Source organism: Physcomitrium patens, chromosome 1 (genome assembly GCF_059467195.1).
Source record: "Physcomitrium patens ecotype Gransden chromosome 1, ASM5946719v1, whole genome shotgun sequence".
Classification (NCBI taxonomy): domain Eukaryota; kingdom Viridiplantae; phylum Streptophyta; class Bryopsida; order Funariales; family Funariaceae; genus Physcomitrium; species Physcomitrium patens.
The window spans coordinates 14,177,258-14,201,733 of record NC_143410.1 but is presented as its reverse complement, the minus strand read 5'-3'; the positions used below and the strand labels follow the sequence as shown (position 1 = coordinate 14,201,733).

General features: G+C 30.4%; 1 protein-coding gene across 1 annotated transcript; it reads left to right on the top strand.

The window, feature by feature from the left end:
- The first annotated feature begins 15,807 nt into the window (after window positions 1-15,807).
- On the top strand, window positions 15,808-22,647 carry LOC112290178 (serine/threonine-protein kinase STY46). The gene is made up of 16 exons (XM_024536206.3): window positions 15,808-16,451; window positions 17,561-17,675; window positions 17,982-18,067; window positions 18,304-18,417; window positions 18,721-18,793; window positions 18,964-19,074; window positions 19,293-19,343; window positions 19,640-19,824; window positions 20,037-20,144; window positions 20,431-20,504; window positions 20,805-20,980; window positions 21,223-21,318; window positions 21,546-21,626; window positions 21,901-21,954; window positions 22,108-22,242; window positions 22,388-22,647. The coding sequence occupies exons 1-16, from the start codon at window positions 16,252-16,254 to the stop codon at window positions 22,472-22,474; spliced, it is 1,746 nt and encodes a 581-aa protein (XP_024391974.1). The 5' UTR covers window positions 15,808-16,251; the 3' UTR covers window positions 22,475-22,647.
- Window positions 22,648-24,476: the final 1,829 nt, after the last annotated feature.

Here is a 24,476-nt window from a genome sequence, read left to right as displayed (position 1 = left end):
GGATGATAATCAAATATTGTTGGTTGTTATTAAGGTTAATAAATCTCTTCACATCTATAAGTGTAAATTTTCACTCCTCAACTCAAATTATAAGATGGCCTCAATTAAGAGTTACTTGTAATTGGTAGTGTAAAATGAAGTAAGCAAAATAAAAAGATCAAAAGAAGAAAAACCACAATACAATTGAGATAAATGACATGAAGTAATTACAACACCCAAAACTAAGTTACAATCTCTTCACTATATTTTTATCTAGTAAAAAGTAGAATTAAAAATTAAAAAATATATATATATTCATATAGATAATTTTATTATCTTTTCAATGACATAAGAGACATATAAATCCGAATTACTATGAATAAGTTATAAAGTTTTAAATATATGAAGTAAATAATTAAAAAATGAAGTAAAAATATTTTACCTCAAAGATAACTTGCTTATAGAACAAGGATTCGAACCACACCAAGGCTCACATGTAGTATATATGGGTGTCTAAGAGAGGCCACGAGGCCTTAGTCTTATCCTCTTAACTACCTTCAAGGTGCTACAACCCACATGGATTTTGTGCACTTCCCTTCCTACAAGGACTACATTAGCCGTTGGTCCTCCTATTTTCTACTAGAAAGACCAATATTTTTGCAATTTTTACCTCACCATGGTGTTCAAAAACACCCAATTAGCTTGGGGACCTTGTGTGGCCTTCAAATCTTGCTCCATTTCTTCATAAAGGTTCCCAAAGTGGTAAAATTCATTTTTACCAAGATCTTAATAATTACTCTAAAAATTCCTAAAAAATTCTAAATAAATTTTAAATAAATTCTAAAAAATACTATAATATTTCTATAATGCTAATATCTCTTTAAGGCTATATTTTTTTACCTTAGTGATTTTTGATAATAATAAAAATCAATTTAAATCCTTTATAAATCCTATTTTTTATATCAATAACTAAAATGACTTGAGATTCTTTCTCATGCTTCTTCTAACTACTAATATTTATAGTTTTTATAAGTATTAAATATAGGTAAAAAATAAATATAAATATTGGTCTTAAAAAATAATCCTTGATATTCAATAATAAAATAAAAATACTAAATTAACGAGGATAATTACCTCCGAGACTTATTAAGATTCAATTTTCACTACTAAAATTTTAATTTTTTAAGGATTTTTATAATACAAACTATATATTATAATTTAAAGCATTCTAAATGCATATTTTTATCCTAAAAAAATAAGTGAGTTAATTTGATGACTCACAAAAGTTGATGTGATACAAGATTGGTGCAAAAATAAAGGCTGACTTTAAAATTTCAAAAGATGCTTCAACTTCTTTGTTCCACTCAAGTTTGTTTTTGTAAGTCAAATGTGTAAGTGGAGCTGAAATTCAAGAGAAGTCTTTGATGAAGATTCGATAATAGTTGGTAAAGCCTAAAAAGTACCAGACATATCTTACTATTTTTGGAATCTTCCAATCTATAAGCATTTAAACTTTTTTAGGATCCATCATAAGTCCATCATTTAAAATGATGTATCCTAAGAAGTCAACTTAAGTAGTGTGAAATATATACTTTTTATGTTTAACTAGATAGCTACTTTGTAAGGGCAAATAGAAGCCTCAAGGATAAGAGAGTCAACATCTGTTAGATTGAAATTAAGTAAGCCTAGTACATACTCTGAAACTTCAAATCAAGAAGATATATGTCAATGGCTCTTTAATATGTGACAATACCTCCAATTATTTGGGGCAAATACCACTAAAGGAATTATATATGCAGCCAATTATTTGAGAGATCCATCAAATATTTGGTGGCAACAACGAGTTCATACTTATAGAGTTTAAGGTGGATTTTGTAATTGGGAGGAGTTTGAGACCAAGTTTAGGAATCAATTTTGGCCCATGAATGCGGAGAAGATAGAACATGATCACTTGACAAACCTTATACAAGCTAAGTCAATGCAAGATTATGTATCATGATTTAAGTCCTTAGGTCTCCAAATTGATAATGTTTTGGAAGTAGAGATTATAGATGGATTCCTAAGAGGTTTGAAACTTGGATTTCAGCGAGAGGTAGAATTAAAGGATCTATAAACTTTCAAAGAGGCAATTCAGATTGCAGAGAGGGTCAATACTATAGATTTTAGAAATCGTAGAGCATGACCTATAGCACAAAGTCCTATGCCGCTATCTAATATTACAGCATAAGAACCAATACCAATGGAGATTAATGCCTTACAATGATCATTGATACTACAAAGACAATAAATGTTAGTGCAAAAAGGATTATATTTCTATTATTGGGAGCCATGCCATCAGATTGGAAGTTGTGTAAAACATCAAAGTACAAATACTAGCAAGACAAGACAAGTTTAAAGTCTCAAAACTCATCAAAGTTGATAATGAGTCAGAGTAGAAAAATGAAGCTCCAAAGTAAAGGCTTCGAGTATTGAAAGAATAGAACTTTGAAGTCACAACACATAACATCAAAAAGGTTGTATACAAAGAGGGTATGGAGTAAGATGTCTCTTATTTCCAACATCTAATATTTATAGGTTGTGTTTGTTGCTTTACAAGACAACTTCCACTCTTTGACTTTTACACACATGATCCTAAGTCCTAAGATCTTTTGACATCTAATATACTTCGAGGGTATCTTATGGTCCTTGGATTCTTTGGCATCTTACTAATTATAAGGGTATCCTATGCCAAACACTAATTATTCTTATCTAGTCTTTGAATATTCTTTAATTCATACTTTATCCTCTTAACTTTGATTCTTGGTCCTTGACCTCGTCCTATATCCATAGGATGCCCTTTCCATACATCAAGAATCAATCCTTTGACCATTAGGAATTTACCTAAGATAATATCTTTTATTCCCACTCCAACAAAGAATACATATCTCATTATTGACCTTCCATCATTTGCATTTCCAACCCAATCTACATCATAATAGCCATGCATAGTAATGTTATCACCTCCAAGACATAATTTGAAGTTCAAAGTATCTTTTAAGTACCTCATGACCTTTTTTATAGTTGTCCAATAGATTGGTTCAGCCTTTGACATGTGTTGCTTCACAACACTCATGACACATGCAAGATCCACCCTTGTGCCAACTATTACATATATTAGTAAGCCGACTACTACCTTGTATAGAACACCTTGTATTTGTTCTTCAACTTCAATAAATTCTTCTTCTGTTGTTGTATTGTAACACAACTATATGGTAAAAGATGATAATATGGATCTTATTATAGAAGAGCCAAGTTAAAAGATAAAGTAAAAAAATATGGATAAAAAATAAGAAGGTAGTAAAACTTTTAATAGTACTATTGCCTTTTTATAAAAGTGACTTCTACTTACATTATAGGGCCATAAATAAGGCAAAATAAGATAGATTACAAAAATAAATGATATAAGTATCTTTAAGAAGAAGTTAAGAGTAAATTCTAACAAAAATTACCTAAAAAAATTAGATATTGATACCCAAAAAAGGCCAGTTATCAACCTGGATCGAAATCAGACCTTGAAGCACAAAACTCAGCACCTACAATAACTTGGTGTTTTTCTTATAAATTGGAGAGTAGGATTTGATAGCAGATTGGATAGGATTTCTATTAACATTGGTTTTAGATGTTTCAAATTTGTAATTACTTTGTAAGAGCTTTACAAAGTCAAGTTTGTCTATAGATGACTTGGGTTTTGTGAAATAAAATAGGGTTGATGTTTCTAGTGATTTCAAGAGTTTTGTATCAGATCTATAAGTAAAATTTTGTAATTTAATGTTCATAGTTGTATTTAATATGTCTCGTGAATCTTAGCTCGATCTAATGGTTGAATTGAGGATTATTGAGGTTTAAGTGGATCAAGGTCTCAGAAAATAGAATTTTAGGTCTAATGAGGGTTTTTAAGATTTCTTGCAATTTACTAGTTGAATTGGAGTGAAATTTGTACATGAAAATAGTAGACTTATTTTTCTATTTATATAAAAAGTTTGAAATCAATTGAACGATAAAAAGAGAGATATTGGCTCTCAGAGATTGGCATCAAGATTAGAGAAGGAGGTCAGCCAATATCTGAGCATATTTTTGAGGGTATCGTCTATTTGGTAATTTCGACCCTTTCAATTTTTTGTGCTTATTTTCAACTTAATTTTTAAGAAGTGCACAAAATTTGAGTTAAAATCAATGGTTCATTCATTAATTATTGATGTTTAAATCTGTTATAAAAATTACTAGGATTTGATTAGGATTTGATTTACGGTTTAGGATTTGATTAGGGTTTGATTTAGGATTAGGATTTGATTAGGATTTAGCTTAGGATTTAAGATTTACTTAGGATTTGGTTTAGGATTTAGGGTTTGGTTAGGATTTGATTTAGGATTAGGATTTGATTAGGATTTGGTTTAGAGTTTAAGATTTGGATAGGATTTGATTTAGGATTTAAGATTTGATTAAGATTTGATTTAGGATTTGTTTAGGATTTAAGATTTAATTAGTTTTTGGCCTAAAGTTTGAATGAAGTTCAATAGGATTTTAACTAAGATTAAATTAAGATTGAATTAAGATGTATTTGAGATATATTTGTGATCATTTTAATATTTCTTTAAGATTTTTTACTATTTCTTTGTAATTCCTTTGAGGTTTCTTTGGATTTGATTAAAGCTTGCTTAGCATTTTTATGGTCTAATTAGAATTTAATTAGTATTCTATTAGAGTTAAGATTTTATTGTTGCAATTTCCATTCTACCTTCTACAACCAAGTGCTCGAAGCATTCTCAAGCAAGACTTCACGTATTATGACAATGGTTCCTATTATAGGTGGACAAACTTGTTTTCTTTTTTAATATATTATCTTCTTTGATATTTGTACTCTTCATTTTATAATTGCTTCATTTCTTTGGACAATATTGAGTAGTATGCTTAGATTCTCCATAATATAAATACAATCCTTCATGATGACGACAAGTCTTTTCTTTCTCAATAAGAGGTTTAAAACATACTACATCAATTTACATATCTTCTACTTTTGAATATATGTATTGAAAAGGTGTTGGTATTACTATTGAATTATAATAACATTGAGGCCCATTTTTTCAACTCTCAAATCAAAATTTGAAAAGTTGATTATCATACTTCATAACAAAGTCAATTGCTTAACTCAATTTTTGAAGATTAGATAAGTTGAGCATGAATTTCTTTACCTCATATTATAATCTATAAAAAAATTGGCTAATAAGTGTAGCATCATCCAAGTTGATATCAATTGTAAGTTATCAAAATTATGAAGTATATAATGTTACGGATTGATTGCCTTGTCATAAAATATGGATCTTGTTGGTTGCAATATGAGTTGCATCATGTTTTCTATACATGGATCAAAAATCCGCTAAAATGTCTCCAAGTTATCCAATATTGAATCTCATTGTTCAAAAAAAGATGAAAACCACGATAATATAGGACTTGAAAGAAGTATACCAATGAATCTAACTTGTGATCTTGGAGTTGGATAGCTTTGGGGTTGAAGTTCAATCACAAGTTGTATTTGATTGAAAAATCTTCCAAACTTGAATCTTGTGCCATTAATTCTTTTAAGCATGGTAACTCTTAGTTTTCTAGTATTGGAAGGATGCTCTATTGTAGAAGAAGGAACATGATTAGGTACAGATGTTGAAGCAACTCTAATCATATCTATATCTTCACTTTCTACCATTCTTATTGCTCCTTGTGGTAGTAAACTAAGTTGATGTATTGCAAGCATTAATTCCCTCAATTGCTCTTATATTTATATCAGTGCACTCTTCATTTCAACGATCTCTGCCATAATAATATTTAAAAAATAAATATTTAATATTGCTCAAGATAAACAGATGAAAGGAATTAAGAACAAAGAAGATATTAAGAACAATATTAGTTTAAAAGAGGATAATTCTCAACTTCTAATATACTTATGTCTTATCAAGAAAAAAGATAATCCTCTCTTAATCAAGAAAAGACAAAGCTCTAATATTATTATACTCTTGTCAATCTATCAAGGACAAGAACTAAAAAAAGATGCATAAATTTAAAAAATCTATATTAAAAAAATGATAAAATAATAATAAAATAGTATGTATATTAAAAAAAACTAGAGATTCTTAAATCTAAACTAAAAATAAGAAAAGAGTTGACAAGAGTGAAGAAGGCTTCATTCTTACCTCTATATATACTATCTAATTAAAAGCTATGTGGCGATGTTCTATAGGACCTCTAATATGTGTTGACTTTGCTAAACACATGCTTTAGCTTACAAGGTAAGTTTTTTTTATGTATGGGCCACATAGTTAGTTTGTTCTTCAAGCTACCAATATATGTAGCACATGGCCAACTTGTTGACTATATTTTTAACCTAAAAAATCAATTAAAGATAGCTATAAAATCAAATCAGCATCTAGAAAGCTTCTAAGAAGCTCTTATATAAGATATTATAGAATTAATCTACTTTTACCTATTATTATCTAAATCATATAGATAATTATTAATTTACATGTATATGTCTATAACAAGTATTAGCACTTGAAGTTTAGCATTTAGATTGGAATAAGAAGCCACCTAACACTCAATTGAATTATCTTATATTTCTATCAATTGATAAGTGTAATTGATTTCATCTTTTTTGTGCTTATTTCTAACCAAGATATTAAAAAGTGTACAAAATTTGAATTGATATCAACAATTCAGTCATTAATTGCTAAGGTTCCATTTTACTATAGAATTTCTTAAGAATTTGTTTAAGATCTAAGATTTAATTTTGATTTGGTTTAATATTTGATCTATGATTTGATTAGGATTAGAATTTTCTTAGAATTTGATTTAGAACATGATTAGGATTTATCTAAGATTTTGTTAGGATGTTCCTTAGAATTTGATTAAGGTTCAATTAAGGTTTCAATTAAGATTTATATTAAATTTCTATTTTTAGTATTTTAAAAGAATTATTTATATTTATTTTATAATTTCTTTTAAATTTATTTCAATAAATTATAATTTTGATTGTATTATTGGAAATTACTTGAAGTTTACTTAAGATTCTATTAAACTTGATAGAATTGTTGTTGCATTTTTACTTATCTTCTGCAATAAAATACTTAAACTAAAGATTGGTTAATAATTTTACCTTTTAAGTTCTAGAAACTCTTTTATTATCTTAAAGAGACATAAATTGGTAACAATAGGATAAAAGAGATAAATAATTAATATAGTTGATACTAAAGTTACATTGACGGTAGGTTTGAGCTTAAAAATCTCTAAAATAGATTGAATTGATATCTAAGGGTTGACCATTTGTAGGATAGGGTGAAATCAAAGCTCTAGCCACTAAAATGGTTGCATAGGACAAAGTATAGAAGCATTTAGAAATTGATGATTAGAGTTGAAAAATTAGCTTCAAGCTTATTTTAGAATCATAAGGCTTATTTTTATAGGATTTGGGATGACTTTGCAATTATGCAATATCAAAGTTTTTATTTATGACTTTGAATTTATACAATATAATTAGGATTAGCATTCTTGGTTAATTTGGATAATTAGTGTCAAATATATAGTCCAAAATTTGACAATGCTTGGTTGATTGGATGTGCTATGTGTATATAAAAGTTTATATTAATTTAATGCTATGATTGAAAGATATTTGGTTTTGATACAAGAAGGTATTAAAAATTGGCAATTTGAGATTCGATAGGATTTTTATGATACCTAAAGATCTATTAGTCAAATAAAAGTGAAATTTAGCATGGTATTCGAGGACTTTAAACATCAAGCTATAAAACAATTTTAAGCTTAAGTTAATAATTTTTTTAAAAAAATATTACTATAATATTTGCATCAATTTTGAGTTGGCAGCTAAATGACATCAATGTATTTTTTTGGACGTGTTCTCACAATCTATAAGTTGAATTGGGGCAAATTCTTTTTGACTATGTAAAAGACTTCTAGTGACATTTGTCTGCAAAATTTTGTATTAAGTGGATAATCAAATTAGGAGTTACAACTTACTAAAGCTCATTAATTAAAATTAGGGCTTCTAAAAAAAATCAAAATTACTTAATTATGAAAGTAAAAAATAATTGAAATTTGTATATAATTGAAGCTATTAAAAAAAATATTTTTGATCACTTTTTATTAATTTTAAGCACTTTTGAATTAAAACTCAAATTATATTTTTTTTACATAAATAAAACCTATTAATATTTCTAAATAGTTATAAAATATAACTTTATTTTTTTCAATTAGGTATTAAGGACATGAATCTTGAAGAATTAAAATGAAAATATACTCTTGTATCACTTGAAAAGACTAAAAAATCACTCAAAGATGGTATATTATTAAACTAGAATAACTATTGTTAAAGATAAGAAGACTAGAAAGTCTTAAAACAAGACTCATTAAAAAGAAATTGATAAGAGTGAAGAAGGCTTCAATCTTACCTAAATATATGTTCTTAACTTAAAATTATATGGCAATGTCTTGCAAGATATCCAAAATGTATTGACTTTACAAGACACATATTTTAACTTATAAGATAAATTTTATATATGTGTGCCATATAATTAACTTATTCTACAAGCTACTAATACTTGGTTAACTTATTAAACAAATTTCTAATTTATCAATCAACTAAAAACATTTGTGAAATGAAAGTAGCATCTATGAAGCTTTGAAAAAGCCTTTCTAAAAAATATTATGAATAATAACAAACAATAAAATTATCTAAAAATTCTAAAAAGATACTATTTATTAAATATGGAAAAGTTTTCGGTGCATTTCTAAGTCCAAAAGGCATGCCATTATATTCAAAATATCCATACTTGATTTGAAACATAGTCTTTCATTTATTTCCTTCTTTGATGTGTACCAAATTGTATGTCTTTTGTAAATCTATTTTTATATAGAACTTAGTTTAATTCAATTGATCAAGAAGTCCAAATATCAAAGATAGTGGATATCTATTCTTGATAGTAATCTTATTGAGCCCTTAATAATTGATACATATCTATAATGATCATTTTTTTTTTTTTTTTTTTTTTTCACAAATAAAATTGAAACTCTTGCTAAAAATTTGAAATGGAATATGAAGTTTTGACAAAATTTTCTTCAATATATTCCTTCAATTTAGCTAATTCATTTTTTTTATAAATTATAGATTTGTCCAAATGGCAATTGAAATCTTTCTTAAAGGTCAACTAAGTAAGTATAGGAACAATGTTTAAGAAGAATATTTGTATTTTTTTTCTCAAATATATCTTTAAAATCTTAATATTTTTTAGAAGTACTATTTGAAGTCATTTTACTATTAGAAACAAATGTGGCATAAATAATATAAGGTGATCATTCTTTTGCAACATCCAAAAAAGTTCTTGTATTTACAAATATAAGCTTGGTTGTACTAGATTATTGAAGAAAAAGAAATTAGAAGCTACAATACTTAACATCAGCAAAGTTACACACAAATAGAAGTGTGGAGTAAGATGACTCTCACTTCCAACACGCTTTATTTATAGCTAGGATTTACATCTATTATAGATGAACTTAATCATTTTCATCCTTCTTCTTATTTTCAACCATCTAAATCCTAGATTCTTCTTAATCTAGTTGCCACCTAAAAACCTTAGTCACTAATATAGTTATCTTTTGATTATTATCAACTTACTATGGTTTAATTTTATGTGGTAGCAACTATGCAAGATCTTGCTGATCTTCAACATAGACTTATAACTTTCTACTTAATTAATTATACTCTTAGTTATACTTTTAGAAAAATTAAGACTATAAAAAATCCAATCTATTTGAAGATTGTATTTTTTTGCCCATGATAAAGTTAAAATGACTAGATTAAAAAGAGATTTAATGATATTAAATACTACAAAGCTACTATGACCATTAGTTATTACTTCTTAAGAAAAAATTTCATGAATAATGTCTTTAGATGACAACAGATGACCATTTATGACCTCTACATAAATAGGTTTTGTTTTCTTTATTAAAGATATCTTATGTCTTTTAACAAATACTTTATCTAAAAAAATAAGTTGATGCTCATGAATCTAATAAGATAGAGGCTTTTTGATATTTAGATCCTAAACTAACATCTATGATAAAACAAAAATAAGACTTTAACCAAAAAATAGAACCTTCATTAGGTGTTATACAAGATTCCAACTGCATAGTCTTTATTGTAGCTAGATAAATTCATTTTTCAATATATTGTCTTTTTTGAGAATTTTACTTTTTATTTTATAATTATGTCACTTCTCTGGATAATATTTAGTAGTATGCTTTGGTTCTCCATAATATAAATATAATCTTTTTTGACAATGACAAGTCTATTCTTGTTCAATAATAGGTTTAAAGTATATTATATCAATTTGTATATCCTCTACTTCCAAAAGTATGTGTTGAGAAGACATTAGTATTGCCATTGAATTGTAATAACATTAAAGCCTACTTATGTAATTTGTAGACCAAAATTTAAAAAGTTAATTATCATATTTTATAGCAAAATCAATTACTTAACTCAATGTTTTAATTTCAGATAAATTGAGCATCAATTTATTTATCTCATATTATAATCTATAAAGAAATTAGCTTATAAGTGTAGCATCATCTTATTTGATATCAATTGAAAGTTGTCAAAATTATAAAGCATAATATGTAATAGATTGATTTCTTTGTCACAAAATATAGATCTTATTTATTGCAATATGAATTGTATCATGTTTTTTATACATAGATTGAAATTCTACCAAAAAAACTTTCAAATTTTCTAATATTAAATCATGTTATTTAAAAAAAGATAAAAACCATGATAATGTAAAATCAAAAAATAATGTTTTAATAAACTTGACTTGTGATCATAGAATTGGATAACTTTGAAATTGAAGTTCAATTGCCACTTATACTTAATTAATGAAACCTCAAAATTTTAATCTTGTACTATCAAACTTCTCAAATAAGCCAATTCTTGGTTTTCTAGTACTTAAATGATATTCTACTATAAGAAAAGAGACATAATTAGATACAAATGTTGAAGCAATTCCAACCATCTCTATATCTCTACTTTCTACTATTTTTTATTTTTTATTTTTTTTTGGTAGTAAATTAAGTTGATGGATTGTAAATATTAATTCTTTCAATTGTTATTGCATTTGTACTATTGTATTTTTCATTTAGATAATTTTTTTTAATATATTTTAAAAAAAGATATTTAATATTACTCAAAATATGTAAAAAAAAAAAAACTTGAGAATAAAGAAAATAACAAAAATAATATCAGTTTAGAAAAAGGTAATCTGCAACTTTTAATATGCATATGTTTTATCAAGAAAAAGAAATTATCCACTCTTAATCAAAAAAAAGTCAAAGCTTTAATATTGTAAGTCTATTCTTGTCAATTTGTTAAAGACAAGAATTCAATGAAAGTAAATAAATAAATAAAAATTTCTTAATGAAGTATGAAAAAATAAAAATAAAGAAGTATGTATATTAAAAAGAAACTAAAATGGCTATTGCCAAAAGACAAAAAAAACTAGAAAATCTTGAAATTAAACTAGAAGCAAGAAAAGAATTGATAAGAATAAAGAAGACTATCTACCTAAGAGTTATGTGGCAACATTTTATAGGACCTCCAAAATATGTTGATTTTGTACAATATATATCTTAACTTGCAAGATCAGTTTTCTATATGGATGCCACATAGTTAGCTTGTTTTGCAAGCTACCAACACGTGTGGCATATGATTAACTTATTGACTAAGTTTCTAACCTATCAATCAACTACAAATACATGTGATATCAAAGCAATGTCCATAAAGCTTCTAAGAAGCTTTTCTAGAAAATACTATAAGATTAATCTACTTTTATCTACTTCTACCTATTCATATTACCTAAGTAATAATTATAATAAATATATTTCCATGAAACTTTCATCAATAATAGTGGAATTCTACTTAAAGGCAATTGATCTATCTTCTCATGTATTTTATAAATTACCAATTTAATTTAGATTTGAATTGCAATAACACAAATCTTTCATATTTTAGATTTATTTTTTTATTAGTTTTTAAAACTTTATTTAGATTATCATAAATATAAATCTAAATTAATTTAATTATTTTTTATAAATATATTATTTAATATTATAGTTGATAGTTGTAAATATTATTGTATTCTAACATGGCTTATAAATCTAATAGATGATGGATTTGTATTGATAAGATAAAAAAATATGAAATATATTTTATAAAGACATAAATAAAAGATAAGAAGGTAATAAACATATTTAATGTTAATATTTTTTTTATATAAAGGCTTCTAATTACTTTGTGGAATAATATATATATAGCTAAAATATCAAAGAAATGAATTACAACAAATAAAACCTCAATATTCTTTTGTATTATTCAAAAAGAATAGATATTCACTCAAAATTAGTATAGTATTGAAATTAGAATGACTATTCTCAAAGATGAGAAGATGAGAGATTCTTGAAACAAGACTAAGGACTACAAAGGCGTTGATATGAATGAACAAGGCATCTCTCTTACCTCTATATATACTATTTAATAAGAAGATATGTAGCACTGTTCTACAAGACATCCAACATATGTCTAACTTACGAGACATGTATTTAACTTATAAGACAAGTTTTTTATATGTGTACCACATGGTTAATTTGTACCACAAGCTACTAGTACATTGTCGTGTAGTAATACAACTATATAGTAAAAGATGAAAACATGGATGTTGTTATAGAAGAGTCTAATAAAAAGATGTAGTAAAAAAACAAAGATAAATGATAGGAAGGTCATAAAAGATTTAGTCTTAATCCTGCTTTTTAGAGAAGATGCTTCTACTTGCTTTGTAGGAATATTAATGCGTCAAATTAAAGTAAATAAAATAAGTAATTGATATAAACATGTTTAAAAAAGAGTTATCAATAGGTTCAAATAAAAAGTACCTCAAATTATTAAATATTAATACCTAGAGAGGACTGATTGTCAACTTGGATCAAAATTAGACCACGAGGCATAAAACTACACACATACGACAATTCTAGAGTTTTTAGTAGATCGGAGAGTGGAATTTGAGAGGAGACTTGTAAAAAAAGTTTTAAGCATTAGGTTTATATCAATTGAATTAATATTTAATTTTTGAAGGATTTTCAAAATTAATAATGTTTTCAATTGATTTAGATTTTAAAAAATAAAACTATATTTATATATTTGAGGATTTCTTGAGTTTTGTAATATGTTTATAAGTAAATTTTGAGTAGAATATCGGTGTATTAGTTATAAATGAGTGTAAAAATTTTGAGATCGATCAAACACATAGATTGAAGTGTGTGAAGGTTTTTGTGGATTAAGGTCTGAGAAATTGGAGTTTAAAGGTCAATGAGTATTTTTAAGATCTTTAGCAATCTATCAATTGGATTAAAGTGATTTTTTTGTGTAGAGACTAGACTTGATTTTCAATAGTTTAGGTGTATTTTAGAGGCAATTCAATAGTTCAAGAAGGAGATATTGGCACTAAAAGTTCAACATTTAGATTGGAGTAGGATGTAAGCCAACACCTAAGTGGAATTTAGGTTTGATCTTTGATTTGATAAGTTTGATCTTCTTCAATTTTTGTGTGCTTATTGCCAACTTAGTTGCTGAGAAGTGTATAAAATCTTATGCAAGATCAATAGTATAATTGATAGATATTGAGGTTCTAAACTACCTTAAGATTAGATTAATTTGATTAGGAATTGGTTAGGATTTGGGATTTATTTAGAATTTAGAATTTTTTATGATTTAATTAGAATTTGATTTAGGATTTAAGTAAAGACTACTAGAATTTTAACTAGGATTAAATTAAAATTTGGTTAAATTTTATTTAAGATATATTTAGGATTTTATTCTAATACTTCCTTTGAATTTTTTTAGGATTTCTTCATGCTTCTTTTGTAAATTTTTTTGAGGTTTTTTTTGGATTTAATTAAATCTAAATTAATATTATTAAGATTTAATTGGAGTTATTTAGGATTCTATTAGAATTAGAATCTTCTTGTTATAATATTCTTTCTACCTTCTACAACTAGATGTTTGGTGCATTCTAAAACAAGGCTTCACTTAAGACGACAACGTGTAAGACATGGATAATTTATTGGCCAAGTTTTTAATCTATCAAATAACTATAAATACATATAAAGTTAAATTTAAATTTATGAAGCTTCACCACAAGATATTATCAAATCTACCTATATTTATATTCTATTTAATGCTACTTATCTAAATAATTTATATATATCCATAAGACAAAATAATTAGCTTATAGTTAATTTAGTTTAAAATGTTTTTGTAAATTTTAAAAGTAAGTGAATAATAAATTTTAAAAATATAGGTATTAGTGGATTAATATCAAGATTTTTAAAAAATAGACAATTGATAGCCAAACAAATTATGAATTTTTTCTTTTGATTGATAAGCTGGATTCTTTTTAAATTTCTTATATTTGTTGTTAATTTATAAAATGTAATATATTCAAATTTTGAAGTTAAATTGATAATTATTGAGGTTTTAAAATTATTATATAATTTTTTATGATTGGATAAAATTTACTTGGATTTATTTTTTAAATGATAAGGATTTTATTAGGATTTTTTAAGATTTTTTAGGATTTAATTAAGGTTCCATTAGGATTTTTAGGATTTACTAAGGGATTCTTTAGGATCTATTTTCTTAAGATTTCTTTAAATTTTCTTTAAGATTAAAAAAAAACTAATTTAAAGATTTTTTCAGGATTTAATTAAGGTTTGATCAGAACTTTTAAGGTTCAATTAAGATTTATTTAGGATTCTATTAAAATCTTTAGATTCTTTGTTTGTTGCAAAATATAAATTGTCTTTTAGATCCAAGCAATTGGTGCATTTTCAAAGAAGACAATACATTATACAACAATATTTTGTGCAATCTTGCAAATTTGCAATACAAAGTATTTTGATCCTGCCTTTGTAATATACCATATATTTCAAGAATGCATTCCAAACATCTATTATTTCTTACTAACTCTATTTTAAAGCTTTCACTTTTGCATCACTACAAACAAATTAATTATAAAATAATATTTCATAATAAAAATTATAACATATATTTTAATTGCAATATTTAATTATTAGTAATAATAGAATATTAATACATTCTATTTTTTGCAATTACAAAAAAATTCAAGTCTATTTTTGTTCCTCCAAATATTTAAATAAATAAATAAATTTATATGTATTAAAAGTATTTTATTCATTCACTTTTTTCTGTCATAATTAACTAAGTCTCAACAATAAATGAGTAAGTTTATAAAATAAAATCTTAATGTTCCATTAAAGTAAATTTCGTTATTTAAATAAACAAATAAAAAATGATTTCTGTGTAATTTTCAAGTCAATTCAATCCCCTGCAATAGATTTATTTATTTATTTTTGAGGAAAACCAATCAATATTGTTGTCACATGATATTCCAACTTTTTAGCCACAAAAATGCAAGAATCAGGTGGAGAACAGGGAATCCGATGGGGGGAACAGGTACGATTCGAAGGAGAGACGGTGGGAACGCTCCCACCCGAGTCTCCGCGAACGTCTTCACCACCTCCTTTGCACCCGCTCGATCTCTCCATGTGTCGCTCTCACAGTCTCTCTCTTTCTTTCTTTCTTTCTTTCTTTTTCTTTCTCTCTCTACCTCCAGATCCTCTCTCTTGTAGCCATTGCTATTGTGGGGGTGGGGGAGAAAGACATTCCTTCCTTCCGGTGAATGACTGAGCGAGCGAGCAGCGGCGCTGCCTTGGTCGCCATCAATCAGGCTTCTTCGTTCCCTGCCCATCCCCCCCCCCCCCATTGCATCCTCTCTGTCTCTCTCCCCGGCTTCCATTCTCTTCCATTCTTCCTCTCCGTATCTCTTTTCTGTTGTTTCGCCAGACCCGGCTTCCATTCTCTTCCATTCTTCCTCTCCGTATCTCTTTTCTGTTGTTTCGCCAGATTCTTCTATTTTTTTTCAATTCACTCTCTTTCCCTCCCCTGATCCGTGACTTCCGTTTTGTTACATTCCCCACCGGCTTTAGGGTTGCGCTTCGTTGCCGTGCCACGCTGTAGCTATGTCAGTGTGAGGGTGAGGGTGGGGGTAGTTGGGAGTGGATTAAGTGGGGAGTGCTGCTGCAACAGCAGCGACGGCGGGGTGAAGGGTGATGGAGGATTTGGAACACGGAGTGAATGTGGCGAGGGTGGCAAGAGTCGGGGCTGCTTCCCCTACTCCCCAACGACCTGGGAAGAAGCTGGATGTGTGCAAGGGCGTGCTGCGCATCTTAAGACAGAATGGTCACCCTGTCGTCCAGGAGCCTGGTTTTGCTGAGGCGCTGCAAGCTCACTTTAATAGTCTACCTACCAGGTCATTGCGCACCCCCCCCCCCCCCCCCCCCCCGCGCCTGAGTTGTGTTTAACGCTTGTGAGTTCTAAGGCATTAGAGTCTCCTGGGCTTCCAATTCGGCAACTGTAGCGGAAGGCGCTTTCCTTTCGCCTACTTTTCTGCTCTGAAACCCTCTGCTGGTGAAATCACCAATTCTGTTAAATCTATGCGTTGCATAGTTTCTTAGCGCGACCCCCGTAGTCTCCTTCTTGTAAAGGAAATTAAGAATAAGTAGGGTTTTTCATTCCTACTGACGATCACTGCAGAGTCGTCAAGTTCGGAAAACCCGTAGCTCAACTGGATTTGCCCAGGCACTCTGTACTGCCAGTCTTAATAACGTTACACCTCAAGTCTGTGCCGAGATCCTACTGTATGAGTGATGGGTCATCAATGAGACATGGCCCCTTTATTATGTCGGAAAACCTGCCGGGTGCAGAGTAGACATAATCACCAACTTACACCTGCAGTTGGATAGTGTTGTGCATCCATTAGTGCGGAAACAGCGAGTCATGAAAATATGCCTTAGATGTTGTAGGGGTTTACGCTGGTGCGAAGGGGTGTATCGAGAGGAGATTTCACTACAGTAACTAACTTCTAGATTTCCCAGCCAGTACCCGTTTGCTACTAGATTCCTGATAGTGATCAATGGATTCGTCAACTTGCTTTAGCCAGTCTCAATATGTGCTAATATTAGTTGACGTTCTGTTCTACTTACTCATGAAACAAGTGTGCCCATATGCGACTATAATTATAATAATGATGATAATAATTATTGTGTGTGTCTGTGTTACTATGTGTTTCTAGTTTGGTTTTTTTTCTTGGATGTTTACATGACATACCACTGTTATGTCTTTGTGTTACATAGGTTATTCCATCTTGGAAAATACTACCAAGGGAGAGGTCAAACCTACTCAATGTCTCTGTTTTACTTGTGCTAGACGAATTTTGGTACCATAAAAAGTTTGAATGTTGTTGATTCGCTACTCAAAACGTTTTATATCGATCCTTGGTTTACTTTTAGAATAACCCTTTTTCAGCGGTAAAGCTTTGTCACTCTCTTAAAAGCCACTGTGTCACGAATTTGGTTGCAGGTATTCTGTAGATGTGAATATCGAACGAGCAGAAGACGTGTTGAATCACAAGGTTCTACTTTCGAAGGCTCAAGTTCCAGAAAATCGACCTGTATTTTCAGTTCGAGCTGTTCATGTACGTTATTATGTCCTCAAATTTTTGTGGTATTGATACGAAAAACGCCCAAGTGTGGTTGATTTTGGTTTTGGTTGGACATAGTAATGTGCAGGTAGAGGTTTGAGCATTAAATTCTCAGTAGGACTCGTATCGAGATTTGGTTTCTTACGAGTCCTGTCTTGTTTTTCTTAGTTTATATGAGAAACTCCTTCACGTTTTAAGATACTTTATTAGATGGCGAACGACTAGTCAATCTGCCGTATCATTCTCTTCTCATGCCTTCGCGACCTGATTGCCAATTATTCTCTTCCTCATTTTTTGCAGGTTTTCAACCCGGAATCGTCGGACCCATCTTCCTCTAATCAGCAAAATGAGGATGAAGTTTCAAGTCGCTCCCCATCCAAATTGAAGTGAGACCGCTGTTCATTACTTCTTGGACTAGATCAACTCGTAGCCTTTGCCAGAGATTGAAGTTTAGCACTCACAAGTCTTCCTGATCACATATGTCCACGAACATTCTTTCCTTTTCCAGAGATACTGGGATTCTGACATCGGTTATTGTCCATCTTCTCAGAAGCAGCATTGTTAAGCGCTAGTCTGGATTGCTAAAGTGGTCTCTAAGGTGTTATTGTGATACCTGTTCCAGCATTCATGCTCCGGCTTTTGGATCAACAGTCAATCTGGAGTCTTTAGCTTTAGATTATCACAAAGCAACCCCAATGAACATTGACGACAATGACAGCAGCCATCACTCTCAGAGGTTAGTTTATGCGCGCAAGTAAAGTACGGCGACCAGAAGATTCTTATTTTTAGTTATTCGAATCATTTGTAGGCACTGGTCCTCCTGTAGGAAAATGAAAAAAATGTTAAGTTTCGCCGAACTAGCGAATTTGGTGGAGTATTCGTTTGTTTGTGCATCTTTTGTCAGCAAAAGATTTTGCACTGTCAGATTGGAAGGATATAGTAGTTCTAGTGGAAGATCAATAATTCTTTTCGGATCTTACGCTTTAATTTACACCTCTTTTTAGTGAGATTTGGAGTAATTTCAGTACTTGATGTGCAGTCAATCTTATCCTCATTTGCCAATGCACGAGGTTACATTTGCAACTATTGACAAACCCAAGCTTCTTAGCCAGGTTTGATAAAGCTTTGTACGCTTTGTTAGTAGAAGTGCAGGGATTAGTAGAATCAGTGATTTGATGTTGCCGATTATGATTCATTTTTTTTTTTTTTTAATTGTGTGCGCATATGTCCTTTGTATGGTAGCTCTATTGCATACGTAAAAGTTGTTCTGATTACTCTGCAGCTGTCAGCGTTGTTAGCAGATGTGGGTCTCAATATTAGGGAGGCTCATGTTTTCTCCACAACAAGTGGCTACTCTCTTGACGTCTTCGTTGTGGATGGCTGGCCCTCGGAGGTATAAAAACACTTTCGTGTTGACTTTCTTGCATGTTTCAGGAATGAGATAGCTCAAATATTATTCATTTTGTTCACTTCTTAACTGGTTTTAGATTTGGGGTCAAAACTCATGCTGTCCCAAGACATTCGTCACGTCTGCAGCATTGAAGCACTGATTTTTGTCATGTTTTCAGTGATGAGGAGTTTTAAATTTGCATCTATGTTTCTTGGTTGCAGGAAACAGAAAGGCTGCAATTGGCTTTGCATGAAGCTATTGCGGAAACAGATGTGAGAAACTGTGTACTTTATCTAATTTATAAGATCGTGTTTTTGTCTTAAAGACTGGTGTATTGGAGTGGAGTGTTGAGAAACTGTCTGAGCAATTATGTAAAATGCATGATGTTATAATATCTGGAAATTTTGGATTCCTTCATGTTCAACAGTTGTTTCAATTTTCTCTGTTCTCTTTTGCCATTAAGTTGTGTAGTGCCAGTATTGATTTGTTGCGTTCTAATTTAAGAGGCACGTTGACACAAAGGTACAAGTGAGACTTTCTCATTTCAGTGATAGGGGATTGTCCACAGAAAAAAGTCTGGAAGAAACCCTCCCCTGGATCCGAGTCGCCTTCTCGTGCTGCTACCGATGTGAAAGTAGATGTTGGGAACAGTATTGTACTATCATCAACTATAAGCAACCCAGACGACTGGGAGATTGACAGCAGTCAGCTAAAATTGACTTCCAAGATTGCCAATGGATCATTTGGTGAACTGTAAGTAAAGCCTCCTTTTCAAACCGTTTCGTATGGTACATTTCACGTGCCTTCAATTGGTAGGTTGATTACTTTTGTACTGTTTGTTGGCTCAACTTCTTGTTTGAGTACTTAGTCTTGTCGTTTGTGAAAGATACGTGTTCTTGGGCAGACGATCAGCAACATTGTCTAGGCAGTATGATGATTCCTCAACAGTGGGCAGTTGACTTCAGGTTTCGAGGGACATATTGTGGCCAAGACGTAGCAATTAAGGTCTTGAAGCCTGAGCGATTGAGTGACAACTTACAAAGAGAATTTCAACAGGAGGTCTCTATCATGCGGTGAGTCTAGTTTTTGGACCTCTGCATACACTCTTTGTAATGGTGTGCGTGTAAGATGAGCTAATTTCTACCAGTTTCCCTCACCATCTCGGTATGTTAGAATTCAGATAGAGTATTGAAACTCTATTTCTATTTTTTGAATCTACGTTTATAGACTTGCAAACGTCATGCTTTTCCATGCTTCCAATAAACGACCAAGCGTGTAGTGCACTTTTTTGTTGTGTGTTTTCAGGATAGCATGCGTCAGTCTTCATTCTTACGCATCGAAGTGGGGTTTATTTTACAGGAAGGTTCGACATAAGAACGTGGTTCAGTTTATTGGTGCATGCACCAGGCCCCCCAACTTGTGTATTGTAACAGGTAAACAAACAACTTCGCATTAAAGTTAGTTCATTCAATTGCCTGGCGTGTTAGAAGTAGAAATTATCTCTGATGCTCAAAATGACCAAGGAAGTATCAAGTGGCTCATCTGAGAAGTGTCATAGTAGCTCACCGATCAAGTGTATTATGATATTACTCAATAAGTATTTTCAAGTTCTCTTAGCTTAGTATTGCTGGAGTGAACGATAAGTCTGTAATATAGCATCGGGGAAACATACGGGCATTCTCATTGAGTCCTTGAGCAGTAAATGGAGTTAATGCGTAAGTCTCGAATTGCAGAATTCATGTCCGGGGGGAGTGTTTATGATTATCTTCATAAGCAGAAAAAAACGTTAAACATGTCTATTCTGCTACGTTTTGCAATCGACGTGTCAAAGGGAATGGATTATCTACACCAAAATAATATAATCCATCGTGATTTAAAGGCTGCGAATCTTCTGCTGGACGAGAATGAGGTATTGTACTCTATTACTCTGAGCTTTCGGGGTTTTTGAGACAATACGGGTTTTCAAGTCTCTGGTTCTCTCTCTCTCTCTCTCCCTGTCTGGTTATCACTATATATGACAAGTAAATGACAGACTGCATGACGTATTTTGACAACATTCCTGAATGGTCATCAAGGTCCTTGTAACAGAAATTTGAAGGTTGTGCATGCCTTGACACATATTATTCATTTTGTTGCGCTGTGTGAATGCAGGTGGTGAAGGTGGCGGATTTTGGTGTGGCAAGAGTGCAGGCTCAGTCTGGTGTAATGACTGCTGAGACTGGTACTTATCGATGGATGGCACCTGAGGTATAAATATATGGCATCTGTACTTGAGAACCTGAGAAAACTACTAACATTATCTTCTCTCCTTTTTTTGTTTATTGTTTTGTTTGTTTGTTTGTTTCTTTTTTAAACTTTTTAGTGAAGTGTTTGCCTACAGTGTTCATTTGATAATGATTCGAATGAATAGACGAGGATTCCTTGTCTATGTCATGGTTTTGAATGCTGAGCCTAGTAACCTGTGGGACGTGCAGGTTATTGAGCACAAACCGTACAATCGCAAGGCGGATGTTTTCAGCTTTGGCATTGTACTTTGGGAGCTTCTTACTGGAATGGTAAGAGTTAACTAAATCATGCACTTAGAAAATATGTTCAGCAGGTGGAGTTGCGAAGTTTCTTGCTGAACTTATTTCTAGCGATGCACACAATGTTTTTGAAAGCTTAAGATTCAGGCAATACTTCTAGCAGTTTCTCGTCGTCTTTTTTGCCCTCACGATTCAATATTGTTGAATAGTATATGAAGTTGGATATTTGTTTGCCATAAACCTCTTGCTGTTATAAGTTTTCTAGGCTTTTTTTATAGTTCGATAAATATTCTTGTGTGTGCAGGTGCCATATGCAGACTTAACTCCACTTCAAGCAGCTGTGGGGGTAGTTCAGAAGGTTAGTTGTTGTTCTGCTAACTCGGTCTCGTCATCGGTGTTTATGTGGCTGTGATCTCAACGCTTAGTGGTAAATCGTTATCTTTAGAACTATTTCACAGGAGCTGCAAAGTTCAAGAATTCTCAAGCATTTTATTTCTCCTTTTGAGTACAGGGTTTGAGGCCAATCATACCTCCACAGACCCTCCCAAAATTTGCGGCATTGCTAGAACGTTGCTGGCAAAATGATCCTGCAGAGAGACCTGATTTTTCCACCATTACAAAAACTTTACAAGAGATTTTGAAAGAAGTAAGGTTTTGATCCCCTAAAATTTAACCTGGATATTTGTATTTAGAATTTGCTTCAGGATGTTTTAGGCCTACACAATTTTTACGTGGGTAATGAATGAGTCTAATTTAGATACCTTCATGACGGTCTTCTATCACATTTACAGGTTGGAGACGCTGGAGATGCTGAAAACAGAGGGAAGGACAAAAAACTAGGTGGTCTCTTTTCACATTTGAAGCGAAGCATCCACTAGCGAAGTTGATTTACAGTCCTATATCTTTCCTTTGCTGAAACTCTAAGTGAATCTGTGGTATGGCAAGCATTCTTCTATCCTCCATTTGTTATCTCCTCGCTTTGTGCTCGTATGCAGTCTATCAGTGTCACGTTATTTTAATATGATGCGACATTGCCAAAAGATTTTCTGGACACTCCAGTTGCACTTGATTAGGACTGCACGTTATCTGGTTTGTTAACTGCAGTTAGTCATAGCCTTCACCACTGGCTGCATTCTGATTCTCTTTGGTCGTGTTCTGCTATCGAGCCTGTTGTGCTATTGTGTTCATATTGGAGAGCTTGAATAAGTGTCGTTCTAATGAGATGAACATTTTGTTAGAACGTCATTCACCACAGCATGAAACATGCAAGCCTTGTGTTGATAGTATTCTTGACGCGATCAGATAAATCCTAAGCTTTTTTGAATGTTACACGAAAATTACCTAGCTTCATAAACCTGGAAGCTTTTGATTTTAATTTTTTTGACTTCCTATGTGCATTTTAATGAACTCTTACGAGTATCGTAACATTGATATCAGCTAAAACAGAATTTAAATTTATTTCTTTTGAAGAGTTTGACTACGACTATTTCTGTTGTGCAATTAAATGTGAATATTGTGATATTCCATCAGAGTTATGTATGAAGTGATTGTAATCATTTATCAGAATAAATAAGTGTTAAATAAAATAACGATAAAGAGTTCAGTAATAGTTGGTTTGTCGATTTCATTGTTTCTAAGGAACAACTGTATGTATCAGTTACATAATAAATCTGTGCATAAAATTACCAATCTTTTTAATACGTTTCTTTCTTCCTGTTTGAATTTCATATTTGAATATTTTGTTGTTGATGATACTAACTTGGTATAAAATAAAATTGTTTAAACACCTCTCCTTCCGAAGTGAGCATGTTTTTTTTTCACTATATCGTAAGTCCATTTCTTTGTACTGTGATATAATATAGAGCAATTTGGTTTTTTTTGCTATACATTTACTTGCAGTTTTCTATTTGCAATTCCTAATTAAACTCTCAACATGTCATGTTTGTATTGGATTGCAGTAATTTTAATCTATTTCAGACCTTGAAACTGACAAGTAACACATCTCAACGTATTATTTTTTACAAATCCATTCATTTATTGTCTTTTCGATTTTTTGATTTTAATTTGGTATTTCCATATAGAAAACATATTATAAATAATTTTCTTATCTATTTATGTTAAAATGTATATAGCTGTGGATGTTAGGGATGATCAGAAAATGGTAAAGAGATTTCTGAAAATGTTAAAATTAAATAAAATTTTACCTAATATGTTTTATAAAAAAAATTGATTCTTTTGAGAGAAGAACAAATAGATTGTATTGTTGAGTTACTCGGTAATATAAGCTACCCCTTGATACAAACCTATCTTCTTTGTATCAAATATGTTGCAATTGCAAGGTTGATGGTATATAGTTATATCTTTACACTTAACACAAGTGAAGTTAGTATTGTTAATTGTTAAAAATAATTTCTTCTCTTGGTAATTTTTTAAATTTAAATGATATATATATATATATATATATATATATACTGCATTAGTTGTGCCATTTTATGTGAATTTTTGTTAATTTTGCAAAATATTAACAAAAATTAACAAAATTAACAATAACAAAATTGAATACAACTACAAGAAGTTTCAATACCAACACTAATCATTTTGTAAGATGCAAAGTAAAAAATAATTATATGCATCCAATGACAAGGAGTTGATTTATGAATATAGAACTATAATCGAACATATAAAAGAGCATTTTGCATCTTACTTGTAAAAAAGAATATAATAAAATTTATCCAATTTCATTATATGTAAACTTCAGAAATATATCATAATTGGTGGATTTACTAAAAATGGCATTTGAATATGGTCACTATAGAAGAATATTGGTTTATAAGAATTATTTGATTTTTTAAGTATTTATTAGGATATAAAAGATTTAAT

What these genes read in the sequence shown, in the direction of transcription:
- LOC112290178 (XM_024536206.3), top strand. Translation starts at nt 16,252, where the DNA reads ATGGAGGATTTGGAACACGGAGTGAATGTGGCGAGGGTGGCAAGAGTC. An exon ending in AACCCAAGCTTCTTAGCCAG is followed by an intron (nt 18,794 to 18,963) that starts GTTTGATAAAGC and finishes ATTACTCTGCAG; the next exon opens with CTGTCAGCGTTGTTAGCAGA. An exon ending in TACAAGAGATTTTGAAAGAA is followed by an intron (nt 22,243 to 22,387) that starts GTAAGGTTTTGA and finishes TCACATTTACAG; the next exon opens with GTTGGAGACGCTGGAGATGC.